This window comes from Raphanus sativus, chromosome 9 (genome assembly GCF_000801105.2).
Source record: "Raphanus sativus cultivar WK10039 chromosome 9, ASM80110v3, whole genome shotgun sequence".
NCBI lineage: Eukaryota > Viridiplantae > Streptophyta > Magnoliopsida > Brassicales > Brassicaceae > Raphanus > Raphanus sativus.
This window is the reverse complement of record NC_079519.1, coordinates 12,656,027-12,674,852: the sequence shown is the minus strand read 5'-3', so window position 1 is coordinate 12,674,852 and position 18,826 is coordinate 12,656,027. Positions and strand designations below refer to the sequence as shown.

At 29.1% G+C, this 18,826-nt stretch overlaps 2 protein-coding genes across 3 annotated transcripts; one reads left to right on the top strand and one right to left on the bottom strand.

The window, feature by feature from the left end:
• The first annotated feature begins 12,760 nt into the window (after positions 1–12,760).
• On the top strand, positions 12,761–14,408 carry LOC108828208 (GDSL esterase/lipase At4g10955). Its single transcript, XM_018601818.2, has 2 exons — positions 12,761–13,158; positions 13,260–14,408. Exons 1-2 carry the CDS (start codon positions 12,962–12,964, stop codon positions 14,260–14,262), a joined length of 1,200 nt encoding a protein of 399 aa, XP_018457320.2. The 5' UTR covers positions 12,761–12,961; the 3' UTR covers positions 14,263–14,408.
• A 52-nt stretch (positions 14,409–14,460) lies between these two features.
• Positions 14,461–18,739, bottom strand: LOC108828206 (NADPH:adrenodoxin oxidoreductase, mitochondrial). Of its 2 annotated transcripts, XM_018601815.2 has the most exons (14): positions 18,379–18,739; positions 17,848–17,998; positions 17,460–17,564; positions 17,221–17,334; positions 17,008–17,061; positions 16,798–16,914; positions 16,534–16,643; positions 16,367–16,440; positions 15,768–15,829; positions 15,419–15,614; positions 15,260–15,320; positions 15,117–15,184; positions 14,883–15,019; positions 14,461–14,810 (listed from the first exon to the last, which is right to left on the bottom strand). In XM_018601815.2, exons 2-14 carry the CDS (start codon positions 17,959–17,961, stop codon positions 14,571–14,573), a joined length of 1,452 nt encoding a protein of 483 aa, XP_018457317.2. In that variant the 5' UTR covers positions 17,962–17,998; positions 18,379–18,739; the 3' UTR covers positions 14,461–14,570. The 2 variants fall into 2 exon arrangements, with proteins under 2 accessions (XP_018457317.2, XP_018457318.2); XM_018601816.2 differs by lacking the exons at positions 17,848–17,998; positions 18,379–18,739 and having other exon boundaries at positions 17,013–17,061; positions 17,460–17,484.
• Between the last annotated feature and the right edge of the window lie 87 nt (positions 18,740–18,826).

The following is an 18,826-nucleotide window of genomic DNA, read 5'->3' as shown; positions in this document are numbered from 1 at the left end:
ACAAATACTTTATTAGCCATTTGAATTAATATCATATAATATATGATTTAAATATTGAAATTTATTATATCATCTTAAAATATGGTTGATTTCATCAAAATGTAAACAATTTAATTGTTGTAAATATACTAATATTTCTCTTAAAATTATATTTGAATTTGAATCGGTTCATTCAAAATATTTCGTCTACTATTGAAGCATCTCCAACAATAGCACCAAAGTTGGTGTGAAAATTACATCAAATTTTATGTTTTGATATCACTAATTTTTTTTCATCTCCAACAATGACACCAAATTTTACACAAAAGTAATATTATATATTATTTGATGTTTTCAGTATTAAATTTTTATTTTTTTGTAATTTTGTACTTGATAAATAATTATTTTATCACATTTAAATTCTTATTTATACTTTTATTATGTGTAAGTTATAAACGATAATAGTCATTTAGTAATGCATTTTCAAAAAAAATAGTTTTTTAATTAGGTAAAACAAATTAAAAATACAAGAATACAGTATATTACTCCCTCCGTTTCTTAAAGAGTGTCGTTGTGACATTTTTCACACAGATTAAGAAAGTTGTTGAAATATATGTAAATTGTAATTAATTATACCTCTTTGACCAATAGCATTTTAGATAAATAAAATTATTTATAAAATCAATGCACTTTGCAATTAATTTTCAGCTGAAAGTTAATATAATTTACATTGGAATTGTAAAGTGACACTCTTTATGTAACAAGAAAATGAGCTTAGAGTGACACTTATTATTTATTATGAAACAGAGGGAGTAATGTTTAGTTACAGTTTGATACTAATTGAACTATATTATTAAATGAAACATAATAAAATCTGTATTTATTTGGTGTGATGGTGTCAAATATAATATCTTGTTGGAGATGAAATTACATCAAATTTGATGTTTTGGTATCTTGTTGGAGATGGTCTTGAAACAAAACATTGCAATTTAAGTATGTAGTTGATTTCATCCCACCTCAGTTTATTTTTTGTTGGAATATTTCACTAATTCAGTTAGAGATTCGCCAGAAAAATATCCTGCTAATCTGTACCCGAAAAAAAAATCTGTACCAGAAAATGAGAAGAAAAACGAAATCTAAACTGAATATGTTGTCGATCTCATATCAGTTTAGGCAGAGTAACATCAAATTTAAATCATGAAATAATAAGTGACAGAGCATCGTAGTTTCGGTGTGCGGATACAAACAAAATAAAACCAATGATTTGGGACAAATGTATCATACAATTTAGTCCTTAAGATTTTATAGAAAATATCTTTGAAAAAATGAAAGATAACAGAAAATACTCAATACATCAGCAAGGACATTTGCTGTCTGATTGACACGTAGTCTAAACCAACCCACAAATTAAAGTGCTTGTAATAAAGCCCCTCAAGATTCCATCCTCACAGCTGGAAACTGAACTTCAGTTTATTTTAATGATTAATACTCGAGAATTTATTACCAAGTATGATTAATACTTCAGTTTATTTTAATGATTAATACTCGAGAATACTAAAGCAACTTCGTAATCATTTGTATCGAGGAATGTTCCACTATTTCAAACTGATTTATGCAAGCAAGTCATATACATTTTTGACGATGGACAGCATGTTGTAATTGCAAGTCTCCCACAAAGACTAATTCAAACCCTAGTTATTATTTTTTTTTTTTTGATTAACCAGGTTGGTTGACCCCTTCGGGACCCACCCACCTAGGCCCGGCGCCAGCCTGTGTCTGTACCGTTTAAGGCCCTGGACACGCCTCCCCTTCCCGCGAGTCGAATTCGGGTTGCCCCTCAGTGACCGAAGCCTGGGGTGTACCACTGGACTACGAGGTCCGGGTAAAATTATCCGACGAATTCAAACCACTGGACTAATTCAAACCCTAGTTATCATTCAAAAGAAAAATTAAAAGTGTTATCAAAGAGCCTGAAAAGGAAAAAAGAGTAACCAAACCAAAGACCACGACGACGACAAAACTCATGCACGTTTTGTCGAGAAATTTTTCTTCAAAGACCCGTGAGTTTTCGAAAGACGGTGATTTTAAAATTATTCAGTAATGTTCATGAATTTAATATAAAAGCCCTTTAAAATGGTTCAGGAGTTTAAAAAGAGAGAAAAAATTGAGAAGGCAGAAGGATTGGTCAACGTTAGAATTTAGTAGTTAGTTCTAAACCAAACTAAACGTCTAGCTTTCTTGTTTACTAAGAGCAGCATTAACGCAGTTTCTAAGCAGGGTTTTTAAACAAAAGTGAGCATTTAACTAAATCAAAACAAAAAAAAATTAAGATAACCGATCCTTTATTGAGGTCTTTCGCGACGATAACTAGGAGGTTTCTAAACCCACATGTCACTTGTCTGAGCCAAATGTATTTTTGTCTCTCTTCTTTCTCTTCTCTTCTCTCGCATTCTCCGTCAACGGTGTTTCTCTTCTCTCGTCTCTTCCCTTCAATCGTCGTTGACATACATCTTTCTCTTCTCTCGTTTCCTACATTCAATCACCGTCAACGGTGTCTGTCTCTTCTTTCGTCTCCTCCCTCTCGCGTGCTTTCGTCTCTAAACGGTAAAGTCTTTTCCTTTACTTCTCCAAAGTTCGTTAAAACCAGAGTAATTTATATATTGTAAAGTCAGAAACTTTATCCTTGATTCGAATTTAACAACCTCGTATTATGATTCGAAATATGTTTAATATTTATGTTTCTTGTTTCTTGTGTGATGTTGTTCTGTAATGGAGTTAAGTTGTAATGGAATTTCTACTAATGAATTTAAGTTTGTGTTTCTTGTGTGATGTCGTTTGTTTCCTCTCATAGGCTAAGTTTCTCACTTCGATCATTAAGTGTATGATGTTATTGTGTAATGGAGTCATGCTCTGTCTCAATTTTCTGAAGTTTGTTATGTAATCTAAAGGTTTGTTTTTGTGTGATTTGTTTCTTTTTCAGGTCACGCAAAAGACACAACAGGTCACGCAGAAGACTGGCCTGGCCACAACATCACGGACAAAAAGACTTATTTTGTTTTCTTGTGTCACGCAGAAGAGTGAAGCAGGTCATGATCATTGTTATATCTTGTTGATTTGTACGCAGAAGAGTGAAGCAGGTCGTGATCATTGTTATATCTTGTTGATTTGTATGTATGTCATGATCATTGTTTTAAGAACTCTTACTTAGGAAACTCCCAATGTACCACAAAAACTAAGAGTTTCTTAACCAAAAGTTTTAACTAACTTTTATCATTAAATAAGTCATTCAGAAACCCAAATGGGGTTATAGGGTTAAGGGTGCTCTAAATGCAAAGCTTCTAATAGTTCAACTCCTGTCCTTTCAGCCTTTGACAGATTTCACTAACCAAAACCCAAGAAGACAAAAGCTTTTCAATACGAATTTTAGTTTAGTTTTGGTTGAATTTTAAAATAGTACATTTATTTTTCCTATTTAACATCTGAGAATTAATCAGATAATAGAAAAATATTCGATGTTTATCTCTTATAAACAGAACATTATTAGATATCTACAACACATATTCTAACCAACACAAAAATTTGAACCAACAGTAAACAAACATCTTAATACAAATAGTCATGAACAAAAGCGAATGGGTAAGACCATCACCAACCCATAACATTATTTTAGTGTCAAACACCACTATTTTGGTGTAGTTTTAGCACTAAAATGAAATTTTCTCCAATCACAACACCAAACTTTACACTAAAATTTACTTTATAATATTATATGTATTTATCTTTTTATTTGTCATTTATTTAATTGTATATTTTATTAATAAAATAAGTAAATAGTATTTTAATGGAGTAAATAGTGTTTTAGTGTGGTGAATAGTGTCACACCAAATTTAGTGCGAAATTATAGTGTTAGACAAAAATAGTGTAATTTTTGCAGTTGGGTTGGAAATAATTTTGATGTAAAAACTACACTAAAATGGTGTTTTGGAGTTAAATTGGAGATGGCCTAAGGTCATTTCCAACCCAACTCCAAAACACTATTTTAGTGTGATTTTCACACAAAAATCTTCTCAAACCCAACACTAAAAACTACACCATTTTAGTGCAACACTATAATTTCACACCAAATTTAGTGTGACACTATTCACCACACTAAAACATTATTCATTCTACTAAAACACTATTTACTTATTTTATTAATAAAATGCATAAATAAATAAATGACAAATAAAAATATAAATACATATAATATTATAAATTGCTTTTAGTGTTAAATTTTTTGTTGTGGTTGGAGTTGAACTTTTTTAATGTTGAAATTACACTAAAATAGTGTAATTGTGACACAAAATAGTGTAATTTTGACACAAAAATAGTGTTATGGGTTGGAGATGCTTTAAGAGATTGAGTGTGTCAAATGACACAGGTAAAATGATAAGAATATTTTTTTTGTATTAAAAATTGTATAGAATCATCAGTCAAATGGTAATTAAATGTTATGGGTTTGACCTCCCCTAAACCCAAGTGCGATGTCTCATAAAAGGCCATATTCATGTTATGTATAATATTAAAACTGAAGTACAAATTATGTTTATTTGGAAACATGAATAGTAATTTAAAAAATGATTTGTTTAGAAACATGGATAGCAGATAAAAAAAGGTTTGTTCGAAAACATGAATATCATTTAAAAAGAGGTTTATTTGAAAATATGGATAGTAGCTTAAAAAAAAAATTGTTTGAAAACATAAATAGCAGATTAAAAAAGAGGTTTGTTTGGAAACATGAATAGTCGTTTAAAAAAATTGTTTGAAAACATGAATAACAATATAACAAAATATAATGTTGTTTGAAAACATGGATAACAGTATATTAAGAAAAAAATTGATTTATGTTATTAAGAAAGTTTGGAAGTCCATTATATTATCAAAAACTATATATTTGGGTCAGCTTTATTATAGAAGAAAATGAGCTAATCTAATTATATAAATTATCTTTTATCTAAAATAATCATAAAATAAAATTTACTCTTTATACACATATTTCAAATCAAAATAATAATATAAAGTTGATTTATATCAAAAATCGATTCAAAAATAAGCATATATTCAAAAATTTATTTTTACTAAAATATTTTCCAATAACCATTATTAAAAATGTTTTCAATATATATAAGAAAAACACAATACAATGTCCAACTTCATATACCAATTTAAATTATAGTTATTATATTTCACATTAAACTTTTAAAAATATAGTATATGTGATTATTTATATAATAGTACGCACAAAATATTATTAATTATATGATTACTTAGATTACCCCTTAGTTTTTCATTATATTTACACTCTCATGCCACTGATATATTAAATGAAGCTATATTTATGGATCTTTTATATTTTCTAATTTATCAAATTATTTCCTAAATTAATTTTAAATTAAAACAATTAATATAATGCCACTTATAAACTATGTAATCCTAACTTTTAGCATTTATTATATTTTTATCAAATTACGTAATCTTAACTTTTAGGTATCCACTTAATAAATTTAGAATAAAATATAGTTTTAAATACATATAGTTATATTTTTGTTATTTATTAGTAATAACTAAAATTAAAAATCACATAAAAAGAATCATTTATATAATGTATAAATTAATATATAAATACATTATTTTACATATATTTTTAATAAGTAATAGCCCAACGTAAATTCAATATGAAAAACATTGAAGTGTATAAAATCTATAGCACCAGATTTTAAATAGTATATAAACTAATTTATCATACAGAAGTTTTGATCCATAAGAAAATAATTCGACATGATTTAATGAAATTGCTCCATTTGTGATAAGAATTCAAAATGGTCAACAAAGAGTTTTTTTTTATTTTTATTTTTTAAGATAATACATTCGGATATCCATTCAGGTATGAGTTATTTTTCGGGTATCAGTTTTTTTTTTGGTTTTGAAATTAAGCTTTATTCGGGTATCATAAAATTTTAAATGAGTTTCGAGTATGTCCTCCCAAGTCCGGATGGATTCGATTTAGAGGTATAGAAATCTAAAAATATCCAAAAATTAATGTACCTGAAACTGGTTCGGATATTTGTATTAAAAAGCCTTATTAAGTGATTCAGTTAGGATATTTTAAACTCTAGCTAAAAATAATCATATAACCAAAAATAATCATATCACTCGATTTGATTCGGATTCGATTCTGATGCATATGAATCTAAAATTATTTTATACAATAAAATTATGTGATGAAAAATAAAAAATACAACACTAATCATAAAAACAAAATATTAATTTATTAAAAAAAAATCATATCACTCGCACGGGTGTGCGAGTTAATCTCTACTCTCTAGTTTGTATAATAAATCCAAAGTACATTCTAGGTCAAAATAAAATAGTAAATCAATAATAAAATAGTAAATCAACATAAAATAGTTAAAAGTAACAAAAACATCTAAAACATTTGCTATGTATAAATAAATAAATAATCTAATATAATTTCAATTACATAATTTATTAGTGTGATTATAAGTAATTATGATGTTATAAGCCATTTAGATTGTCTACTTCAGGTTTAAACCATCAATCAAAACATGTCAAATTATTAAAAATGTGTATGTTTCTAAAATTTCAAAATATTCAATTCTGGACTTTATATATAAAAATTGAGGCTATAAGTCATTGTTGATGATGTTCACATAAGATTTAAAACAATCAATCAAGATATGGAAATCTATTATTAGAATTTTTTTTATAAAGTTAATATTTTCAAAAGAATAAAATACGCAATTGTTATATAATATATAATTAAAATAATAAAAATAAGTATTAAAATTTTAAAATTTCCTTAAAGATACTAACTTTTATAATCTATACTATATAAGAGTTGAGGCTATAAGCCATTGAGAGTGTCCACGTAGGATTTAAAACGACCGATCAAAATACGACAAATAAGATTTTTAATTTTTTTTAAATGTTAATATTTCCAATTTTTTTTAAAACATAAGTAATATTATATATATATATATATATATATATAACTTAACCTAAAAAAATATTAACATTTTCGGTTTTTTAAATTTATTATTTTTAAAATGTTAATATTTCAAAACAAATTACAAACGAAATTAATATTATATATATATAACATAAACTAAGAAAAATAAATATTAAAATTTGACAACTTAATTTAATAAATCTATGCTATATAAATGGAAAATAAAAAAAAAAATAGTAAAGTTAACAAAAAAAGGAATATATAACATGAATATAAAAATGTCATATTAACATGTATAACAAAAATATTAAAATTTGACAACTTACTTTAATAAATGGTAACTGATATAGAAAAATGGAAAATAAAAATAAAATAGTTAAGTTAACAAAAAAAAAGAATATATAACATGAATATAAAAATGTCATATTAACATGAATATATAACAAAAAAATCAGATTTTTAATTTATTATTTTTTAAAATGTTTATATTTCCAAAAAGATTTTTTTAAAAAACGAAATTAATATTATATATAACATAAATTTATATGTCATATTAACATGAATATATAACAAAAATATTAAAATTTGACAACTTACTTTAATAAATGGTAACTGATATAGAAAAATGAAAAATAAAAAGAAAATAGTTAAGTTAACAAAAAAAAGGAATATATAACATGGATATAAAAATGTCATATTAACATGAATATATAACAAAAAAATCAGATTTTTAATTTATTATTTTTAAAATGTTTATATTTCCAAAAATATTTTTAAAAAAACGAAATTAATATTATATATAACATAAACTAAAATAAATAAATATTAAAATTTGACAACTTATTTAAATAAATGGTAACTGATATAGAAAAATGGAAAATAAAAATAAAATAGTTAAGTTAACAAAAAAGGGGAATATATAGCATGAATATAAAAATTTCATATTAACATAAATATATAACAAAAACTAAAACATCTAAAAAGAAAATTCACTTAATATATAAAAGAAGAAACTTTCTAATAAATGAAGTATTATGTGACTATAAATAGTTGTCTAGAGTTCCAAAGGTTTTCAAGATTTACTTTGAGAAAGAGAGAGATATTGAAAAGAAAAAAGATATATTTACGCAATGGTGGCTTCTGCTTCTTCTTTGGTTTTTGATGATTTAAGAAAATGTTTTAATAAGAATGAAGTTCTTGCTAGACTAATTCACTTTTGGGAAGCATGTAACATCAATAAGGGTGTGTTTATGGGTTTGGAGTTATTTCTTATTGATCAAAATGTATTGAAGAATAAAAGTTGAGGCTATAAGCCATTGAGAGCGTCCACGTAGGATTTTAAACGACCAATCAAAATACGACAAATCAGATATTTAATTTTTTTTAGAATGTTAATATTTCCAAATTCTTTTTTAAAACGAAAGTAATATTATATATATAACTTAACCTAGAAAAAATTAACATTTTCAGTTTTTAATTTATTATTTTTAAAATGTTAATACTTCCAAAAAAAAATTTAAACGAAATTAATAGTATATATATAACATAAACTAAGAAAAATAAATATTAAAATTTGATAACTTACTTTAATAAATCTATACTATATAAAAATGGAAAATAAAAAGAAATAGTAAAGTTAACAAAAAGGATATATATAACATGAATATAAAAATGTCATATTAACATGAATATATAACAAAAATATTAAAATTTGAAAACTTACTTTAATAAATGGTAACTGATAAAGAAAAATGGAAAATAAAAAGAAAATAGTTAAGTTAACAAAAAAAGGAATATATAACATGAATATAAAAATGTCATATTAACATGAATATATAACAAAAAATTCAGATTTTTAATTTATTATTTTTAAAATGTTTATATTTCCAAAAATATTTTTTTTAAAACGAAATTAATATTATATATATAACATAAACTAAAAAAATAAATATTAAAATTTGACAACTTATTTAAATAAATGGTAACTGATATAGAAAAATGGAAAATAAAAAGAAAATAGTTAAGTTAACAAAAAAGGGGAATATATAGCATGAATATAAAAATGTCATATTAACATAAATATATAACAAAACTAAAATATTTAAAAGGGAAATTCACTTAATATATAAAAGAAAAAAATTTCTAATAAATGAAGTATTATATGACTATAAATAGTTGTCTAGAGTTCCAAAGGTTTTCAAGATTTACTTTGGGAAAAATAGAGATATTGAAAAGAAAAAAGATATATTTATGCGATGGTGGCTTCTGCTTCTTCTTTGGTTTTTGATGATCTAAGAAAATGTTTTAATAAGAATGAAGTTTTTGCTAGAGTGATTCACTTTTGGAAAGCACATAACATCAACAAAGATGTGCTTATGGGTTTGGAGTTATTTCTTATTGATCAAAAGGTATGAAGAATTTTATTTAGACATTATCAATCTAAAATTTAATAAGATTATTAATTTTAATATATATATATATATATTTTTTTTTGACTAAGCTTAATCATCTCATCGATCGAGAGGATCAAAGTGCATTTGTTGTGAAAAGAACGATAACAATTAATATATTTGAAATAATAAACTAAAAATTTAATAGAGAAAATGTCAAATTTATCGAAAACTATTGTTATCATATATATAATTATATTCATTAAACCAATTTAGAAACTTTTCTTATCTTTTTGCATCACTTTTGATATCTGCTTATAAGATTTGTAATTAGCTATCAGAAAAACACAATCATAATCGAAATATATATTAAATAAAATAAATAATTATAAGTTTAAAATATATTTACTGCCCTAATTTTAATAAGACCCAAAAAAACTAAAACCAAATAACTTAGACACACTCGATCTGAAAAGTAATATCGAATTCAAACCAAAACTACTAAAATATGAACAGATCTAGAACTTTGCTATATAGAGAACCAAAAGTAAATCTGACTCCAACCAAAATATTTCAAATATGCGAAAATATCCAATCTACATTTATTTATTTAGATGTATTAATTATTTTTAGACTCAATATCAACAAATCTAAATAGATAAGATTTTTTGAAATTTCCCAAAACACCTAAGAATATATAAAAGAATCAAAAATATATATCCAAAGTAGTTAAACAATACTCAAAATCTCCAAATATTTGAAAATTTTATTGATTCTCCATCCAAATACTCAACCAAAACCATTTTATGTTAAGCTTAAGTATTTTGATATAAATTATTCAAATTTATATATTATATATTGTTTTCATTTTAATTTGTTTAGGAATAGGTGTATATGAATTTAAATTATTTTAAAAATAGTTTAAACGGGTTATAATCTGAATTAAACCGCAAAAAATTCGAACAAAACTCAAATTAAATTGTATAAATACCCGAGTATAACTTAAATATTTAATCTCAAAACTCTAAAACCGAATAAACATGTGAACGAAATCGAACGTCCAACTTATAGTTTTAAGGAAAGAACTTATAATCAAAAATTATTTCACAAATAATATATAGATTGTAAAGAGTATATTTATATAGACAAAATAAAAATAAAAACTAAATGTTTTTTTAATATATTTTCATAAAGACAAAATTTATATAAATTAGTTATATTTTTATATTTTTGAAAATGAATAAAATATTATTAACACAGACTCGCGCGTAGCGCGAGTGAAAAACCTAGTAAATAGAAAATTAATAGGACAACACCAATATTAACAAAAGTATTACATTAGCAATTTCGTAAAAATAAATCTAAAGTACATTTTATGCCAAAATAAGATGGTAAATCAATGTTAAAATGGTTAAAGTATAAAAAAATTTAAAACAGTTTCATTGTATAAAATAAGAAATTTCATAATATCATTTAAATTATATAAAGTATTAGTGAGCTTATAAATATTGTCAAAATTTCATCATATCGTTAAATAATTATATAAAAAATGTGGTTATAAAACCTGGATTGCGTACATCAGATTTAAAACCACCAATCAAAACTGTCATATTATTACAAATTTTTTGTTTTCTAAAATGTCAAAAGTCCCAAATATCAGAACAATAAAAGAATGTTTACTATTTTTAAAATGTCAGAATTTACAAATGTTAAATCACTACAAAGTTTTACTATTTTATAAGATTTCAAACTTTCTTGAAAAATATCTTTCAAAATGAAAGAGACTAAATGGATATATATACTAATGTGAAAATTTAACATAAAATAATAATATTTTAAAAATAATAAAAATTAAAACCAAAGTTATGAGTATTCAAAACAGATATAAAACAATTATATATAAAACTACATTTAATTGTCCACATGTTTAAAACCACCAGTCAAAAAAATGACAACTCATTACAAAAATATACTATTTTCTAGAAACAATTTTCCCAAAATAGTTACTTCAAAATAGGAGATTTCTAGAAAAATTAAAGTAATCTTAAAACTCATTAGAAGAATAAGTTTAATATATATACTAATTTTGAAATTTAACATATAAATACTTTTGTGTTAAATTTTTTTTTTAAGTATACAAATTTTAATAATCAAAGCTACATGAAATTTAAACACATATAGTTCAAAATTTGAAGTTACATAATATAAAAATCTACACAGAATTTAAAAAATATCACGATTTCAAAAGCAATATTTTGAAAATAAAAAATAATAGATATCAAATATTGTAATCAAACATAGGAAAAATTATTTTACAAAATATTTTTAAATATTAATGTCATTAAGATAAAGCAAACCAATTGATAACTTCTTATAGATCTATAACTCAATTCACGGATAAAACTATGGACTTCATATAATACATAAAACTAAAATGATCTCATACAAGTTTTTGTTGAATAAATTTATTTAGAGAATGATGCTAATAATAAATAATGTAATAATAAAATGTAAAAGTGCACTTTAATAAGTTGGATCAATTTAAAAAAAATAGGAAGAATGGTCAATATGTTTTTATCAGTATGATAATATAATATATAGAGATGATAATAAATTTATCAAATAAAAAGATAGGTAAAATGTATAATTATTATATGTTACTTTTATCATACATATTATCATACGCAATATGAATTTAACAGTATATTGATAGTTTTTAATCATCATCTTATCTAGATTAATCAAGTATCATATGATATATAACTTTAATGTCTGGTTAAAATGTACGATAAAAATAATAAACGAGTAATTATATTAAGTGAGCAACATAATAAGTAAAAAATATGATAAATATATTTATAGTAGTGTATTACCAGTTTCTATACATCGAGAAATTTACATACTATTAAAAGGATAAAAATATTAATTTAAAAATTTTTAAATATATTTATAAAAATAATTTATACTTTTGTCAGTTCAAACAATAATAGCTAGAAAATAATTAATTTTTAAAAGAGTAATTTGATAAAAAAAAGACATAAATTAAAGAACAGAAAATCAGATCTTAACTACATTTTCACAAAAATATTTAAATAAATTTCTATTTAAATAACTTACAATTATTATAAAACATAAACTAATTATTAATTTAAAATCTAGTTATAAGAAAAGCTTTCTTGGTATAATAGGATCGTAATTAAGAATTACTTAAAGGTGAAATCATTGACAGCAGCACACATACGCGCTTGCACTTCAGGCTTCCCACACACTCCAACGTGGAGTCTATTAATTTATTGTCATACCTACTCTACCCCTTAAGGAAAACCTTCCCCGATAGAAGCGTTTGAGGGTACAAATGGTATTTACGTAGAAGCCGACAACAAAAAGGAGATGACCGTTTGATAGATCCGCAAATCTCAGGCGTTTCAAATCATTTATTTCATACTCTTTCCACAACTAATCTCAGTTCAAACGCTTGAAATAATCACTCGAATCCGTTTCTCACCGGGAAGAGAGTTAATCTGAATCTCTAGTTACTCAGAAGAAGAAGAAGAAACAAAGAGTGTAGTTTTTTTCTATAATAATGTTGATGGCGAATTGTGCGTCGGTGGAAGAAGAGATGACGGAATCTGAATCAGGTGTGGCTACCACGCCGACTACTCCGAAGACGGTGGTAGTGAAGGAAGATGACGCTGATCATCATCATCCTTACGCGTTTCACGTTTCTGGACCGAGGAACGTTGCTTCTCCTAACTGGAGAGATCTTATCAATTCCAGTTGGTATCATTCCTCTCTCGATTTTTCTTTTTTTTTTTTGGATACTTCTTTAGATCTGTTTTAATTACAGATCTTGTTTCGATTCTTCTTTTATTTATCTGTAGGAAGGATCCGAACTATAAGAGGACGGTCATGGCATGTTTTATCCAAGCAGCCTACTTACTCGAACTCGACAGACAAGAGAACCGAGACGACCAAAACGCTCTCGCACCCAAATGGTGGATTCCTTTCAAGTACAAGCTAACGCAAACGCTGATCGACGAGAGAGACGGATCAATATTCGGAGCTCTTCTCGAATGGGACAGATCTGCTGCAATGGCCGATTTAGTCGTCATCAGACCGAGCGGTGCACCAAAAGCGGTGCTTGCGCTGAGAGGAACGATTCTCAAGAGCCTTACCATGAGACGTGACATCCAAGACGATCTCCGTTTTTTAGCTTGGGAGAGTCTCAAAGGCTCCGTGAGGTTCAACGTTGCTCTCCAAGCGCTGGAATCGGTAGCCAAGAGATACGGTAGCGGTAACGTCTGCGTTGTTGGTCATTCTTTAGGAGCTGGTTTTGCTTTGCAAGTTGGTAAGGCGTTGGCTAAAGATGGGCTGTTTGTTGATGCCCATTTGTTTAATCCGCCTTCTATATCTTTAGCTATGAGCTTGAGGAACATTGGTGAGAAAGCTGGTGTTGCTTGGAAACGACTCATGTCGATGCTTCCTCCCAGAAACGAGCATGGTAATGAAGAAGCCGAGGCTGCTCCGGGGAGTGTTTCTGGAGGGTTTAGGAACTGGGTACCGAGTTTCTACGGACAGAATCAGAAATCTTCTGTGGATTTGAGAAAATGGGTGCCTCATTTGTATGTGAACGACAGTGACTATATCTGCTGTTACTACACAGACCAGGATGGAGTGGACAACGACAAGGAGAACAAGAGTCCTGTTGTGAACACTATTCCTCAAGCGGCAGCAAAGCTTTTTGTGATGTCAAAAGGGAAGCAGAAGTTCCTAGAGGCGCATGGGTTAGAGCAATGGTGGTCGGAGAATCTAGAGCTTCAGTCAGCTATTCACAGCAGCAGGTTGATCACTCAGCAACTCAAGTCATTATACAGTGTCAAGTAATCATCACTTTCAGCATGACGGTTACGGAGCCGTTTCCATCGTTTAATAAACACGTTTGTTCCCTTTTTCTATCTTTACGGTTTGATCTAAGAACATTTTTTTTCCATGAAATGTATAAAAAGATCCGTTGTAACTGACCTGCAGCATTTTGTAGAACTTGTGCCAATAACAATCATAAGAGGCCACACAAAAGAAACAAGTTTTAAAGATCCACCGACTGGGTTAACCGAATGGTTCTAAGTCGCTTATTCATTTTGTAGACAAAAAATAATAATTCAATAAATCAGCCAGATAAATGCTAAAAAATCCTAGCTGTCTGCTGATGATGCTGCTAAAAGATCCTCCCATGTAACTAATTTTTCTCTGGGTTTATTTCTCTCAATACCCATTTGTTTTTCTTTGGCATCAATCTTCTCCCACCCACTAAAGTCTACCTTTTTCACCATTTTGTTCTCAAGCAACTGCACCAGTCCTTTCCTTCCTGCTTTCTCGCTCTTACCAACAACACCTTCTTCTTCTTCTTCAATGTCTTGGCTTATGCTACCAACCTGCAACACATTTTCTTAACCTCCCAATCTTATAGCTTAAGAACATCAGTGGACAAGTTTAGTGTTGCTCACTGTTTCTTCGGCGCAGTAAAGGTTTGTGGCAATTATGCCTACTGGTCCTCTTTTGAGCCATCCACATACGTATAAGCCTGGCTCTGTCTGTGAAATGTCTCCACTAACCACTCGACCTCTTACATTCGGGACAATGCCTTAAAACATGACCAAAAAAAAAAAATCAGACGAACACATCGTTCTTTTCCTTTCTCAATAGACATTAATCGCACACAATATTCATATCAGACCCACCTTTCTTGTGATCGAAGGGTAAACCGTCGATTGGAACCGACTTGTAACCAATGGCTTTCAGCACCATACTGCAAAAACCGAGCATGCTTTCATTCAAGATTTGTTCACTGAGAATCTTTCATCGTAAATGAATATTTTATTACCTGCAGTTAATATCTTCAAACTCCCCTGTACCAACTGCAATTTGCTTTCCGCTTCCACCACCTACAAGTACCAAGAGATATATGGATCACTTATCCGTTACAGCTGAGCTAAAAAGAAACAAGTTATACTGATATAGTTTCAACTTGAGGTGCACTTACTTTCAAGGATGGTTTTCTCCAAGTTTACACCAGAAACACGACCCTTGCTTTCATCTGACTCTAAGAATCGCTCAGGTTGGCGGAAGAAAACAAAGTGAAGTTCTCGTTGATCACAGTCTCCTTTGGATGTTCCTGCTGCTGCCTTTGACAGCAGTTCATAGATCCTCTTCCTGGCTCTACTGTTTTTCATTTCTTCCTTTGGAAGAAAAAAAAAATTATCATATGGGTTGATAAAAATACCACAACGGATCGAACTGATTTTTGTGGAATCCCGATGAAAGTAGGCATAGAAGTGATATTACAATTTCTCTAAATGCAGAAAGAAATAAAACGGTTGACATTAGGTTACCTCATCAGCAGGAGTTACAGTCAAGTCAGTTTCCTTTATTCGAATGTGCAAGTTCTTAATCCCTGCATTGTAGAGAGATGCAACAAAAAACACATTACAATATATTGAACATCATAAAGAAGATAACCTAAGGTCAAGACAAACAAAACCTTAGCAAAAGAGTAGTATTTTTGCCATGCACCGTCTCATATTAGTATACAAAAGGATGTATAGTTAATTGCAAAACAATCACCACAGCAATCCCCATTAAATATGGAGCAAACTAACTTAACTAAGTGTAAGAAAAAACAATGTAACCTAAGGTCTGATTCTATCATAAATATCAAGTTTGGATGCAACTTGGAGAGACCAGTAAATCTCTGAACTCATTTATCAAAAATACTGTACACTCCAATTATATACGACTAACAAAGATTGTTTTATGCAACTACACTTCCACTCAAACACGCTCACAAAAGCAGCAGCAACACACACACCATACCACACTTAATCAATTAGTTACAAATTGTTCCCCATTCACACAGTTTGGTTTCTACGTTATATTTTTTTTTGTGGGATCTATCGAAAAAAAAAATACAATCAAAAGATATGTAACATACCTAGAATTTCTCGAAGCTCTTTAGCAGTCAATGCTGCTTGAACTGGCCCCCGTCTTCCAACAAGATACACCTTCCTGTAGACGTTAGGACTTTGTATTATGAACCACACACAGGTTGTTGTCTCAACTATAAGAAAGATGGAATGCAATAGTATCTAACTTGCGGACCTTATAGAACTTTCTTCTAGCGCAGATAGAGCATGTGTAGCTATATCAGTTGACGCCAACTCTGTTGTCGGTCTTAAGAGAATCCGAGCAACATCCAGAGCTACATTACCCTTAAATTTGAATGATTCATATGTCAGAGAAGTCCTGAGAAATATATTTACTCGGACACATGTGGCACGCAAGAAAAAATATAATCTGACTCTTAGAATTTGATTGCCCCTTTAGACAAATGAGGATCGCAAACCATAAACTATATAAGAGTACCTGGCCAAGAATGACAGCTGTGTCAGAGCTTTTCAAGTCCGGTTTCAAACTGCTGTAGTCGGGATGCCCATTATACCACCAAACGAATTCTCTTGCAGAGTATATACCACCCAAACTCTACCAAAGTAAATGAGTAACAAGTATAAGCAACCCAAAACCCAGTAAGTTATGCCAGAAACACGCCACATGAAAGATTTTTGATGGGCATACCTCACCTGGAATGCCAAGATTTTTGTCACTTTCAGCACCATATGCAAGTACAACCTGAACAGACCATGCTTACAATAATAAGTTGAAACATAAATAAAATAAAATTGCTGCTGAATGTAGATGTTATGACTAATGACCTAGCTGATTACAAGGCCATTAATGACAGACAGATCAATCTACATCACATAAGAAGATAGCTTAACGAGGACTTACCACGTGATACAAATCCCGCAGCTCAGAAAGTGATAGGTCGGAACCAAGCTTTACATTCCCATAAAAAGCGCAACGGTTGTGTTGTGCGACGCGAGAAAACTGATTAATGGCAATCTATAGAAAGAAAGAAAGAAAGATAGCAATGTTGATGACCTCACTGGAGAATGTTGTTTGTTTCTAAATCTCTCTAAACAAACAAGATTAAGAAGTCATGAAATGAAATGAAATGCAAGAAGTACCTTAGTTTCAGGATGATCAGGGGCAACACCAGACCGAACAAGACCGAAAGGTGTGGGCAATCGATCAATTATATCAATACGTGCTCCTTCGTGTGCCTTTAATAACTGATTACACCAGCCAATCAAATCACACAGAGGTTAATTGATGAACTTCCCCATACCAACAACCTTAGCATTAATAAAATCAAAACACACACGCTGTCCACTCAGAAACATGGAAAACGAAATCATTCACCGCATCTCTATCTGTGCATAAGCATTTACATATTGACCTTGATATGTGTTTATCAATAAAAACTGAAACATATACATTCACCTAAGTAAAGTAAGTGGTAACGCCACAAGTGTAAGAAGAAATAATCAAAAGAGAGGGAAGGGAATGAAGAACCTTATCGGCAGTATAGAAACCAGCAGGTCCACTGCCAACAATGCAGACGTGGAGAGGAGGACGGGAGGAGAAGCATCTAGTTACCAAACGACGTGCTAGAAACATACTACTCATTTCTAATGCCTTGTTCACCCACAAAGGTGAAAACCCACTACAAAGACAAGAAAAAAAAATATATGTTACTAAGCAAAGAATCTACGAGTTCAAGCTTTTCCACACGACATACAAACCCAACAAAGTAGATTTGTAATAAAAAAAAAAAAAGATATCTAACAACAATTACGAAGTCCCAATCGTTAGTGTCGAGTATTTTTACTGAACCAACAAAACACTCACAGATTCAAATCGGTACAGAAAGTTTCAATATTTGTTAAGAGACTAGTCGAAAAACTTGAGAGAAAAGACAAAGCAGGAGCAAAGAGGAAATCAAAATTCAAAGGAGCAAGAGGCAAACATACACACAGGATCGCTAATACCCGTTGACTGAGATAGTAAAGAAGAAGAGGAGGAACGAGGATGAGAGCAGAGAACCTGAGTGAAACGAGAACGAGATGGTTCCCGAGATGGACGAACGACTGGCCGGAGTAATCACCGGAGATGGAGGCGGAGGCAAGGTTTAGGGTCAGGTTTCGTTTTTTATTTTTGTCGAAAAGAATAAAAAAGGTTAGTTGTCATGTTCAAAAACGCGGCCGTGTTGACCAGTTACTCGGCGGTTAAACGCTGATCGTTCTCCCACCGTAGCGATTTGGAGGCACAACGAAAAGTCAAGTTTTTTCTGAATTTTGAGCTTAGAATCATGTATCACAATGAAAATCTAACATAACTGAGAAGGAATCGTTAAAAACACAAGTAAAAGAGTAGAAAATCGTGAAAAAAAAAACAGAGAGGCGGCCATTAGGGTTTACAGTCGCAGAGGTTGAAGAAAAAACAAGGCTAATTTGGTAATTTTTCGCTCATTAATGACAAATGAGCGAAAATC